This window comes from Pelophylax lessonae, assembly GCF_965119305.1.
Source record: "Pelophylax lessonae genome assembly, chromosome: 4".
Taxonomy (NCBI): domain Eukaryota; kingdom Metazoa; phylum Chordata; class Amphibia; order Anura; family Ranidae; genus Pelophylax; species Pelophylax lessonae.
The window spans coordinates 245126357-245139965 of NC_138771.1; the positions used below are offsets into that span (position 1 = coordinate 245126357).

The window sequence follows — 13609 nt, forward strand, 5'->3', positions numbered from 1 at the left end:
TGGGACTATTTCTCATCTCCATCTCCAAAAAAAGCAGCAGCACTGTGCAACACGTGCACAAACAACGTAAGCATGGGATCAATAACTGCAAAAATCAAAAATACGTCAAATCTTTGGGCCCATCTAAGAGTTAATCATGTTGAATCATATCGTGCAGCACAGAAAAAAACAAAATTAATCACAAGGTGAAACATCACTATCCCAGGCAACAATAACAGATATGTTTCAGAAAAAAAAACAGGTGGCTAAAATCGGATGGAAGATCCCAGCTGCTGGACAGAGTAATCACAGAGATGGTCACTGATAACCAGCCATTTACAATGGTGTCTGACTCTGGATTTAAGCGGTTGATGTCCATAGTTGAGCCAAGGTACATACTGAAGAATGACAAGTATTATTGAACCAAAATTCTGGGAAAGATTCACCAAAAGGTCTTTGAGAAAGTAAAGGCTATGCTGAAACCAGAGAATGCGGGCAACTCACTCTCATTCACGACTGACTGCTGGTCAGGACAAACAGAATCACTAATGAGTCTTACATGCCACTTCAGTAATGATTAAGCACACAGTCAGTGTGTGAAACGCGTCTACCTTGTCACGATTGTCATATTTGGATGTCCAGTCAATAAACCTGGATTTTGACTCAACCTGGAGTGCTGCCAATTCCTTTTATTTTATCATGCCACTTCATTGACAGCGGATGGACAAGAAGGCATTTGGTGTTGAATACAAAGGTGACGCAAGGATCCCACACTGGGGAATACATTGGAGAAAGGTTTCTAGGCATACTAGAAGAATGGGGAATTGCCAAAGGCCGAGTGATGCTTGTGCTGCGAGACAGCGGAGTGAACATGGTGAAAGGACTTGCTGAAGTGTCAGACCTCAGTTGCATGGCACACACCCTCCAACTTGTGGTAAATGGTCTGTCAAACCAGAGAGCTTTGCTTGACATAATTAGTATGCTGAAGAGGTGCGCAGGCCATTTCCACCATTCAATCCTTGCCAAGCAGCGACTGAGGTGCATTCAGGAAGACCTTGGCCTACCCAAAAACAACTTGATTAACACAATGGTACTCAACACATCACATGCTGCAAAGAGTAAAAGAAAAACGAGGGCGCCAGGTCAGAGATTTGTAAAAGTAAAAACAAATTTATTACAATGCACTTACGTGGAAGAAGACCAGCATCAACAGTCAGGTGCTAAAAGCGTGGATCCCCAAAGGTTAGGTGCCGAGGGGTGGTGTGGATCGCATGCACCCAGCCACAGATGTGTTCTCAGGGTCCAGGGATAGAGGATGGAAGATGGATGATCCGGAGATGCCGGGGGAGGGGGGAGGGGAAATCTCAAAAAAACTCCTCTTCCTAGAGACATCAGCGCTGCACAGTGGTGAGCCAGATGCAGCGTCACAAGACACTGCCGGTTCTTCCACTGAAGCCGGTACAAGACAGCTGAGACTGTGGAGAGGGTGGGTCGCAACGTTGTTTCAGAGGATCAACCTCCTTCGTCAGGCTGGCCTGCACCTCCACTTGGGATGCTTATATCACGCCTATTAGGAGATGACGGGAGTGGAATAATGTTGCTGATGAATGCTGCAAATGAACCACTAGAAAGAGGGGAATATGTATGGACCCGAGGGTAACAAAGACAAAAAACAGGCTATGGGGCTATGGACAATTGTGAATATAAAATATATAAATCGTGAGGTACACCTACCAACACAATGGTGTGCGCACCTGCATACATGAATAAATTACCATGTCAAAAATGCAAATAAGAGCATTAACATTAAAATTGTTAAAAATGGAAAATTACAAGGTACATGTTAACCACTTGAGCCCCGGAAGATTTTACCCCCTTCCTGACCAGGGGGTTTTTTGCGATTTTTTTTTTTTTTTTTTTTTACTGCGTGACTCTAACGGACAATTGCGCGGTCGTGCGACGCTGTACCTAAACGAATTTCACGTCGTCTTTTTCCCACAAACGGAGCTTTCTTTTGGTGGTATTTGATCACCTGTGTGATTTTTTGATCATGCGCTATAAACAAAGAGCGTAATTTTTGCAAAAATAACTATTTTTCACTTTTTTTTTTTATATGAAATTCCCCTCAAAAAATGTAAAAATCAAAATTTTTTAACATTTTCGGCCAAATTGTTTTACGCTACATATGTTTGGTAAAAAAAAATCGCAAAAAGCGTATTTTGATTTGGTTTGCGCAAATGTTATCGCGTTTACTAACAAAGGGAAAGATTTTTGTCATTTTTGGTGTTTTTTTTTTTTTTAACGAGTAATGGCGGCGATCTGCGATTTTTTTTTTTTGCGGTACTGCGACATTGCGGTGGACAGATCGGACCCTTGACTGACATTTTTGACACTTTTGGGGGTACCAGTAGTGACATTACTGCAGTAATCAGTGCTATATATATGCACTGTTACTGCAAAAATGACACAGGCAGGGAAGGGGTTAACTGTATTGGACAGGGAGGGGTTAAGTGTGTCCTAGGGGTGTGATTCTTACTTTAGTGGGACAGGTCTCCTAGTGTAAAAACAAAGATCAACGGTTCGACATAGTAGAACCGTCTGATCTTCATTTTTACACAGGGGAGAATGACAGGCGGCTTGCTTACATAAGCCGCTCTGTCTTTCTCCCGCTGTACCGGCGATCGTAGTGTGACCGGCAGACATCGGGTCCGCCGGTCACACGCCCGCACTCCTCTGTGAACGAGCCGAGGCGGGCGCGCGCTCGCCCGCTATTGGCTCTAAAAGGAGTGACAGGCGAGCGACGTAGACCTACGTCACTCTGCCTGGCCGGGGCTGACTGCCGCAGTAAATATACTGTGCGCAGTCGGCAACCGGTTAAAGATTCAAAACCACTAAAAACACTGAGACCAGAAAAAGGTCGGTGTAGTATTTGTTTGCATTTATGCTGCAAAGAATGCTGGAGCAGAAGCGAGTTTTTACAATATATTCAGGTGAATATGAAGGATATTCTTGTCCTACTGCTGATCAGTGGGACATTGTAGCCAATGTCATTGAGACCCTCCTCCCCATAGAGGAAGTGACACTAGAGGTGAGTCATTACGACTCATCTGTGTCATCTGTCATCCCATGTGTGAGAGTGCTGAAGATGCTTCTTCAAGAGAATAAAGGACCCAACACACGTGGCACTAAAACATTTAGGCAGGCAATGAGGGACAGCCTCGCCAAACGTTTTGAGAAGCATAAAGAGAATAAAATGTTGTGCTTTGCATGTCTTTTGGATCCTCGATACAATAACCATCCTTTCTCTTCTGATGTATTGGCCAAGGCAAAACAATGGCTGAGAGAAGATATTCAACAGGAGGTTCCTGCCGAAAAGAAAAGTCAAGAAGAGCAGGTTTCTAATGTGGAAGAGCAGGAGGCTTCAAAAAGAGAAAAATGTCCAAGAAGACAACGAACAGAAGAGAACCTTCATCATGGTCGAATAGATGCCATGTTCAGTGTTTTATTGGGGCCCATGTGGAGGATTCTTCTGAATCTGCAATAATGAGCCTGGATGATGAACTTCATCTCAATTTGAAGGAACCAGTAATTGACAGAAGTGGTGATCCTCTTCAGTGGTGGAAAGAAAATGAGGCACACTAAAAAAAGACTTGCTTCTCATGCTAGAAGATACCTTTCTGCTCCTCCTTCCTTGGTACCAAGTGAGCATGTTTTTAGTTTAGTGAAGTGGCAGCAATGTATGAAAAAAACAGAAGCCGTAACTGGTGAACATTCTGAAATGTTATGCTTTCTGCACTATAATATTATTCTACTTAACTGGGAGTATTGAAAATGTAGTAGTATAGTACTAGTGTCCACTCCACTCAAATCTATTCCACTGTCTAGCTTTTGTCTTCTAGCAGTTTTGCACTGACTACTAGAAGAAAGTCCCAAAGTAGTACAGGAACCATTTTCTAAGTCGGAGCGACTTGAGTCGCTCCTATTAGAACGGTTCCCGTAGCACTGCATGGACCGCGACTTGTGAGGCTGACCAGTCGCCTGACAAGTCGCGGTAGTGTGAATGGGCACTTAATGTTTAAAATGTTAATAAACTAACATTAACATGTTCAGTAACAGATTTGTTTCGAAAATTGTTTATTTTGCAAAACTTTAAATGTTCAAAATATCGGGCCATATCGGCCGATACTGATATGCAAAGGTATCGGCAACGAAAAATCGATATCGGTCGATCCCTAGTACTGATACCCACGTATTTGCTGGAGTGGTTGAACCTGTAGAGCATCAGGCAACTAGTGGCTCTGGAAATCTCATAATGAACTCATCTTTTGCAAGACTTGCATCTGCTCCTGTTACTTCTCTGTTAGAGGCAGTTTGTCCTAGCAAACAGGTGTTTTCCGGCATCTAAAAGTTATATTCTTGAAAAAGGAACTGGGGTCCTAAAAATCAAAGAAACAAACTGGAAATCTTAAACTTTTTAGCATTACAGCAGTATAGATAATTTTTTCTCCCCTTTTGTAAGCATTTTCCAGTCAACTATAAGACTATGGTTCTGCCTTACAATGTTACAGGTTTCAAAAACCAGAGAAGAGCATTTGCAGTTTTTTTTCTGACTCTAGTATTTTCAGGTCTCTGGTACTCGCCAGTGTTCATCTCCATAGATATTTGTGTTATGAATTTACCGCAATTTACTTTCCAGTGTTTCCTCAACTAAAAACACATGGGCCTTTAGAGATCTGTAAATGAGGATACTTCAGAGCAGCAGTGTCTCCCAACACCCTCTCCAGTTTTTTGTTTTTTCACATTTTGCTCCCAGCTACTTTTTGATGTAGCTTTCAGCAGCCCTCTCTCTGATACTTATGTTTTTAAATTGGCACACATGGTAACTTTCCCTATATGCACTAAGCATGAAAAAGGTTGCTCAGTTCATAATATTAAAATGTTTTTTTTTTTTTTTGTTCATTGACTGACACAGCTCCTAATCATCTTAACCATTGGGTTATACTGCCCCCTACAGGAGTAGGACACTAGGCAGTAAAAAGTCTGGCTACGCTTATGGGCAGTCCCAGGGGGTATACTCCCCCTCTCCCTAGTCAGGAGTAAGGACCTAGTTTCTTTCTGGGATCTCCTGGTCCTGGCAATTTTTTCTAGTTAAACAATTATTTTCTCCTGTTTTTTTTTTTCCTGTGAGATCTACAGTCAACTGGCGGACTGGGCGACAGGCTGGATAATCTAGATCCAGTGGTCACCCCAGTCTGGCCAGCAAGCGGGCGCAGACCTCGGCCGTAACATAGCCTCACTCGACAGGGGCTGGACTTGCGAGTTAAACACCTCACGAGGTCGCATACGACCGGGTCTTGGCCTGAGTCGCAGCGTTCCTCCTGCCCGACAGCCCCCCATTTTGATGGAGAGGAGGTTCTGTCTGGAGTGGTGCCCGCCTGGTTCCTGGTATGGTGGGTAGCGGCACCCCCCTCTCCCCCTGGAGGGTTTTGGGGTGGATGTGGGCCCCTCCTTGGAAAAGTCAGACCCCCAGCTCCCCTCCTTCCCGTAGGCACCCCCCTCGTCGGTCTGGGGGTCTCTGTGAGCCTTATCCGCCCCCTCCTTCGCTGGGGCTGTGGGGTGGCCTGGTCCACCGCCTGGGGCAGGGTGCTGTGCTGGCAACATTGGGGGGGGGGTTTAACCGTACCTGGTGGGGGATCCTGCCTGGGCCCCCCTTCCTGCCTGTGCTGTTGTTTGAGGCCTGGGGATCCCTGTGGTGCTGCTATTTCGTTGCAGCTTGTGTGCTTAATGCACATCAGCCATGTTTGTGTAGTCCGGTGGCCATTTTGCGGCGGTTTGCCATTTAAAATAGCAGCGGCCATGACAGTGGAGCCCTCTGGGTGGCTATTTCGGCGGTGGGAGCCCCTCCTCATCCCCTGGTGCTGACTCCTGGATCTTTTCATTTCCTGATTGCCGCACGTGCAGTGCAGATTCTCCTGGTGGCTGCGGTGCCTGGTTTCTGCTGGGTGGTGAGTCTAGTGGGGTCCTCTCCCTCTCTGCTGAGGATCGTTTGGGTGCTCCGTTACTAGTTGGTGCTGCCGGAGTGGTGGGGGTGTCCCTTAGCAGAGTTTTTTTACACCTTTTTTTTTTTGTTGGGTCCCCCTATTGACTCATGAAGTCCTTGGAGCACATTTCATCATCTGAACCCCTATCAGAGGCTACCCGGGCCCTTCGGGTCCCAACCATCTATTAATGCACGGACGGTCCTGGAGTCCTTCGTGTCCTGGGTGGATTTGTTTTTTTTTTTCCAATTTGCTATGCGGTACCCATATGAGGAGTCCCTTCTTTAAAAAGTGGTCTGTTGCACCTGTGGCGGACCCACCGGTCTCCAGATTGACCAAAGCAACCATGATTCCAGTTGAAGAGTCCCCGGCCTTTAAGAACCTGGCTGACAGGAAGAATATTTACACCCTGGCTGGTTCGGCACTGAGGCCTGTATTTACCATTGAACTTGTGTTGCAAACTCTGGGCTAAGCTTTTACGCCGTGACCTGGAGGAGGAGTGGCTCCCCCCTGCCTTTGCTGGGCGGGTGGACCAGTTTGTCCAGGGGCTACAGTTTATCTGTAATGCCTCTTTAGATGCGACTCCCCTAGTCTCTAAGCTCTGTTTCAGCAGTGGTCCTTCTGTGTATTTTTTGGCTCAAATGCTGGTCTGTGGACCAGACTTCTAAAAAGGCCTTTAATTGATCTTCCTTTTCAAGGAGATCACCTGTTTGGAGCTACCATGAATGACATCAAGGGTCTCGCAGGGGAGAAGAATACCTTTCTTCGGCAAGCTACTAAGGGCAAGGACCCTCATCGTAGACGTGGGCCAGCCTTCTCGGCTCATAAGTTTTTTTTTTTTTTTTGTTTTTTTTTTCTTTTCCTTTCACTCTCAGGGGCGACTGACAAGGGATCAAAGCCTTTCAGGGCTTCCTCGGGTGGATCCAAGCGAACTTTGCCTGGCAAGTCGAGAGCATGCTTACCCAGACCCGCAGACAAGGCCCTTTCAGCATGAAGGTGTGCCCTCACTCGTATTGGGGGTGGGGGGACGTCTTTGCTGGTTTCTGGACCGTGGACTTCCCTGGTACAAGACAAGTGAGTCCACAAAGTCAATACAGTCCAGCTACAAGGTTCTCTCCTTCCAACTTGCGGCTGTCCCTGGACCGCTTACAGGGTCTGTTTGGGGCAGTGCAAGAACTGTTACTTCAAGGGGTGATTGTTCCAGTTCCGACGTCGGAACTTTTTTAGGGTTTTTACTCAAACCTGTTTACAGTTCCTAGGAAGGAAGGCAAGGTGTGTCCAATCCTGGACCTCAAGGCACTGAATTGCTTTGGGTGCAGAAGTTCAGAATAGAGTGCGATTGCACGGTGGTGACATCCCTGCATCAGGGATTTTCTTGCCTCTATCGACATCAAGGATGTTTACCTTCACATTCTAAAATGTGCCAGTCACCAGCCCTTCCTCCTCTTTGACGTGGGAGAGGAGCATTATCAGTTTGTGGCATAACCCTTTGATCTCACCTCTGCTCCTCTGGTCTTCACAAAAGTGTTGACCCCGGTGCTAGCATTGTTACGCCAATGGGGGATCGTGGTACTGGGCATCTTGGACAACCTCCTGCGAGCGGAATATCCTTCTGCTCTGGTGGAAAACCTGGAGATGACTATACAAACTCTCTATACGAATCGGCTGGATTCTGAATTTTCAGATGTCTGCTCTGGTTCTGTCCACAAAGCTGGGCTACCTGGGTCTGACTCTGGACTTGGCCTTAGCCAGAGTGTTCCTTCTCTGGACTAATCCCAGAAACTGCAGGCTGCAATCGTTTCCTGCTGTCCAGCTGATGGTCATCCCTCCGGACTTGCATGTGGGTGCTGGGCCTGATGGTGTCTACCTTCAAGGCGGTTCCATATGAAGTCCCTGCAAAGGGACATTCTGGCCAAATATGACAGGAATCCACAGTCTCTGGACAATCAGAAAGAGTCCCTGATATAGTGGCTTCGTTCTCCGGCGCTTTGGCTGGCAAAATCCTTCCTCCCCTTGTATTACACAGTGTTCACAACGGATGCCAGCCTGTCTGACTGGGGAGGCGTCCTTGGCAAAAATTCTGCTCAGGAGATCTGGACGTTGGATGAGTCCAGACTACTGGTCAATGTCTTGGAACTCGAGTGATCAGATTGTGCCTGGAACAATGGATGGATCATCTTCAGGGATGTCCAGTGAGCATTCATTCAGACAATGCCGCGGCCTTGGCTTATGTCAATCATCAGGGGGGCACAAGAAGTGTCCTGGTAGCTTTGGAGGTAGCCGGCATTCTAAGGTGGGCAGAACGGTTTGTTCCAGCTCTCTGCCATACACATTCCCAGGTTGGAAAACTGGCAGGTGGATTACCTGTCGGCAGGGGACCTAGGGGAGTGGTCCCTTCATCCAGAGGCGTTTCATCAGTTGTGTCTCCGGTGGGGCATCCCCGATGTGTATCTGTTGGCGTCTCGGCTGCAGAGGTTTGTGGCGCTGTGGGGTCAATATCATCTGAGTTGGTGATTCCGACACTGTTAAAAGCTCGGAAATCTACTTGGAAGATCTACCATCGTAGGTGGAAGACGTACATCGCGTGGTGTGAGTCTCTTGGGGTTCATCCTAGCTCTTATTCTGTGGCTCGGATCTTGACTCCTTCAACGGGGATTGAGCAGAAACTAGCCTTAAATACTATCAAGGGTCAGGTGTCACCCTTAGTGGTCTTCTTTCAATGGCCCCTGGCCACACACTCCCTGGTGCGTACTTTTCTTCAGGGAGTTTGGCACTTTGCTCCTCCAGTGCAGTTTCCGTTGCCACCTTGGGACCTCAATTTGGTGCTCTGTCCTCCAGAAGCCTCCTTTTGAGAATCTTCAGGAGATTCCCCTGCCTACCCTATCCCAGAAGGTGGCCTTTTTGGTGGCTATTACCTCTGCACGCAGGGTGTCTGAATTGGTGGCGTTATCCTGTTTCCCTTCTTCGTCCCTGTCCGTCGTTCCTTCCAAAGGTTGTGTCTCATTTTAATTTGAATGAATTTGAAAGGACGTGTTGCCTTCCCTGTGTCCCAGGCCAAAGCATCCGTAGGAAATTAGTTTGCATGCCTTGGATGTTGTCCAAGCGATTGTGCTGTACCTGGCAACTATTTGTGCTCACGGATGGGCCTTAGAAAGTGTTGTCTGCTTCCTCTGTGACTATTTCCAGATGGATCAGACTGTGATTCAGGCCTATTCCATCAAGGGTCATGTTCCTCCTTTACCTGTCAAGGCACGCTCTACTCGGGCACTCAGTGCTGGGCCTTCCGTCATCAGGCATCAGCGACGCAGGTTTGCAAGGCGGCGACCTGGTCGTCAGAGCACAGTTTCACAAAGTTCTATAAAGTAGATGTGTTGGCATCCATGGGTGCTTCCTTTGGCCGCAAGGTTTTGTAGGTAGCTGTTTAGAGGTCCTGGTCCTCTTTGAGGGTGTATTTTTCAGGTGGGCTCCAGTTGTTGAACTCCTTTTTACCTGGTTGTCTAAAGTTTAGCCTTGGTAATTTCTTTTGTTGTTCCCACCCCTCATGTTTAACACTGCTTTGGGACGTCTCAATAGTTAAGATGATCAGTAGCTGTGTCCGCCAGTGAACGAAAGAGAAAATGGGATTTTTGACTTGGCTTAAAGTCCGTTTCTCTTATGTTCATTGACGGACACAGCACCCACATTGACGGACACAGCACCCACCCCTCTGTGGAGTTGTATTTTCTTTGACACTGCTTGTACTTATAGCAGAGAGAGGGAGTATACCCCCTGGGACTGCCCATAGGCAAAGCCAGACTTTTTTTTTTTTTTCTGCCTAGTGCCCTACTCCTGTAGGGGGCATTATAACCCAATAAGTAAGAAGTTCAGGAGCTGTGTTTGTCAATGAACATCAGAGATATATATTTTTTTTAGACCTAGTATTTTAATCCTTACCCCCCCTAGTTATTTAAATATAGATTACTAGCTGATATAGGCTGAGGATATTTGCACTGCACTCACCCTAGAAAGACTAATTCTCTTTAATTTAACTTTAATATTTAATTGCTTAAGTTTTAATGTTTTTTTGATTTAATTTGTTATACTTCATTCTTTTATGACTTTAATTTTGGCAATTTAACAGCTCTGGGATCTTTTTCTGCGGTTTTTGGTGATGAATGGAAGGAAAAAACAGACAGGGATTTTGTACAGGTAATGTATTTCTCCTTGAGTGATAAACATGCTATAAAAATGTTGAAAAATAGAACTATTGAATTCATGTGTACTAGCATACATCTGAATTGTAGGTTTTAAGGGCACTTTTACATTACCCTGCTGAGCTTTGGTTGAAGTGCATTGTGCCTGTAGTTTTCATGTGGGTAAGCTGCATTTCCCCATAGACTTCTATTTGTGCGCTTTCAGAAAGCGCACCAAAAGTCCTGCATGCAGGCCTTTGGTGCGTTTTCAGAAAACACATCAATAGAAGTCTATGGGAAAGCGCAGCTAACCCACATGAAAACCCCAGTTACACTGCTCTGTGGGTAAAGTGCAACTGATCAGTGTGAAACCGCCCTGAATCCTCTGCAATCTTCAATTCAAAAAAGTCCAATCCTTAGGCCATGATACTGTGATCCCATGAGGTTATTGGTTATGTGTATATGTAATTCGCAATAAGCCAATGACCATCCAGTACTGTCGCTGCTATGAATTGAGAAGCTCACGAGGTGGATCGCACACAGATAGGGCAGCAGATTGAGTCAGGTTCTAATGCACAAAGAAAAGATATATCTTTTCAGAGGAGTTAGCAAGAGGTTTATGTAGTGGCAGAGTAGCAAGTCAGAATTCCTGCAAAGAAAAGAAATGACGGGCTTTGATTGGTAGGAGGGTATGGTGACTTGATTTAAATTACCCAATACAGGCATGCTATGTGTCTGCACAGTGTCCTGTACCTCTAAATGGACAGCAAAAGGATGAAAACTGCATATGTTAACACAGATCAGATTCTGTGCTTTGTGTGGTCAGTTTAGAACAGTGTTTCTCCACCTTTTTTCAGCCACAACACCCTTTTTTAAAGTATTTTCAGTTCCAAGGTAACCCCAGTCTTAATGGCTCATTCACACATGAGGTGGAGGAGCCAGGTTTTTAACAAAGTCGACTGGCAGGACCAAGCAGCTACTTTAAATGAAAGAAATGAGACTATGGTTTATAAAATACATATGTATGTGTGTGTGTATCTATGTTTGTGTGAACACACACAGGGTAAATAAATATTTATAGTAACCTACACTTGAAGGCTCATACTTCTTTCTGAAGATCTTACACTAATGCAGTGAGTTTCTTCCTCTCCTATTCATCAGATTGTGTGTAAAATGTTTCTCCCCCCCCAAAAAAAAAATTTATCCAGCTACCCCTCATACCATATCAGTTCACTTTACAGACTCCGCAATATATTCCTATATATTCCTACCTATATTTAATAGGTCCTTTTGGCATGCTTTGCCCCACAGATTTCAAGTCTTCTGTGCATTTATGAAAGAAATAAAACAGAGCTAGCATTATATAAATAGAACAGTCCAAATAGTGATATAATCCATGTAAAGTGCTCTTGTGCTCCAATCTTCTTAAAAGTGCTGAAGTGCTCCACATAACTTCATTCCGTGATGTGACACACACCCCCTTTTATGTTCCTCCTTACCAGAAACAATGGACGCCTAACTTTTCAGTCTGGGAGTCAAACAGGCTTGATTTAAATAGGACTGATGGGTCACAAGGAATGGATCAAGAACTCCCCAGTAGCCTCTAAGATGTTCCAGTAATCCTCAGATTCGGAACAAAGAAGAAGCCAATAGTGAAGTAACGTAGAGTTGCAGTTTATTGGCACAATAAAAACATACTTACAAAATGGTAGCAGTAGAACAGCATGTAAACAGCAATAAGCTTCTGTGAATGCCGTAACCACCATGCGTTCCACTGCAACCGAAAGTGACATCAATGTGATTCGCCCTCCAACAGGGTGTAATCAAGGCCCTTATTTCCGGTCAGTGAAAGCCTCTGTTTATATCCCGAGAAGAGCTGCCTCTTCCTCGGTAACCAATCAAAAAAGACTTGACGGCCATATTGGAATCGAGCCCAAAATGCCATTATTAGAAGTATATCAATATATCCACTTGCTGAAAATAGTCTCAACTATATAATTTACGGCTGTGTGTGTCACATCAAGGAATGAATATATGTTGAGCACTTGAGTACTTTTAAAAAGATTGGAGCACAAGAGCACTTTACATTGATTATATCACTTTATTTGGACTTTTATATACAGTATCTCACAAAAGTGAGTACACCACTTATATTTTTGTAAATATTTTATTATCTTTTCATGTGAAAACACTGAAGAAATGACACTTTGCTACAATTTAAAGTAGTAAGTGCTACAATGTAAAGTAGTGAGTGTACAGCTTGTATAACAGTGTAAATTTGCTGTCCCCTCAAAATACCAACACACAGCTATTAATGTCTACTCCGCTGGCAACAAAAGTGAGAACACCCCTAAGTGAAAATGTTCATGTGTGGCCAATTAGCCATTTTCCACTCTCACGCTCTCATACTGGTCACTGAAAGTTTAACATGGCACCTCATGGCAAAGAACTCTGAGGCTCTGAAAAAAAGAATTGTTGCTCTACATAAAGATGGTCACGGTTATAAGAAGATTGCCAAGACCCTGAATCTGAGCTGCAGCATGGGTGCCAAGACCATACAGTGGTTTAACAGGACAGGTTCCACTCATAACAGGCTTTGCTATGATCAACCAAAGAGGTTGAGTGCATGTGCTTGGCATCCTATCCAGAGGTGGTCTTTGGAAAATAGATGTATGAGTGCTGCCAGCATTGCTCTAAAGTAGGTTTTCTCAACTAAGGTTCCTTATCCAATGAACAATTTCCCACTGTTCCCACTGACACCAGTGATCTTTTTAGCTATCTGTAGGGGGGTAATTCTTCCCAATAACCTCAAGTGTAAGGATCATTCACACTTATGTATCAGGAGTTGTAGATATAGTAATTTTAAGCAGGGGCACCCTGAGACAGAAACATTTTTAAGTGTTCCTCTGTGTTGAAATGGTTGAGAAAGGCTGCTCTAGAGGTTTAAATGGGTGAGGGGTTGGGTGGGCCTCCTGTCAGTGCTCAGACCATACGCCACACACTGCATTAAATTGGTCTGCATAGCTGTCGTCCCAGAAGGAAACCTCTTCTAAGGATGATGCACAAGAAAGCCCGCAAACAGTTTGCTGAAGACAAGCAGACTAAGGACATGGATTACTGGATCCTGTGGTCTGATGAGACTAGGTTAAACTTATTTGGTTCTGATGGTGTCAAGGGTGTATGATGGCAACCAGGTGCGGAGTACAAAGACGAGTGTTTTTTACCTACAGTCAAGCGTGGTGGTGGGAGTGTCATGATCTGGGGCTGCATGAGTGCTCCCGACCAGTGTTAATCTTGGCAGCAGATTTCGTTATAGTTTTAGTTATAGTCCTTTATAGTCTCTTCATCTGAATTGTTTTAGTTTGTCATATTTTAGTCGACTAAAATCTCCAGTACATTTTAGTCGACTAAAATCTCCAG

At 45.0% G+C, this 13609-nt stretch overlaps 1 protein-coding gene across 1 annotated transcript in view; it reads left to right on the forward strand.

Moving 5' to 3' along the window:
- ARID2 (AT-rich interaction domain 2) overlaps positions 1–13609 on the forward strand; it is a 228330-nt gene that overhangs the window by 92877 nt on the left and 121844 nt on the right. The window contains exon 6 of the mRNA XM_082255320.1: positions 10138–10205. Within this exon, the coding sequence (XP_082111446.1) occupies positions 10138–10205 (68 nt within the window). The remainder of the gene's footprint in view (positions 1–10137; positions 10206–13609) is intronic.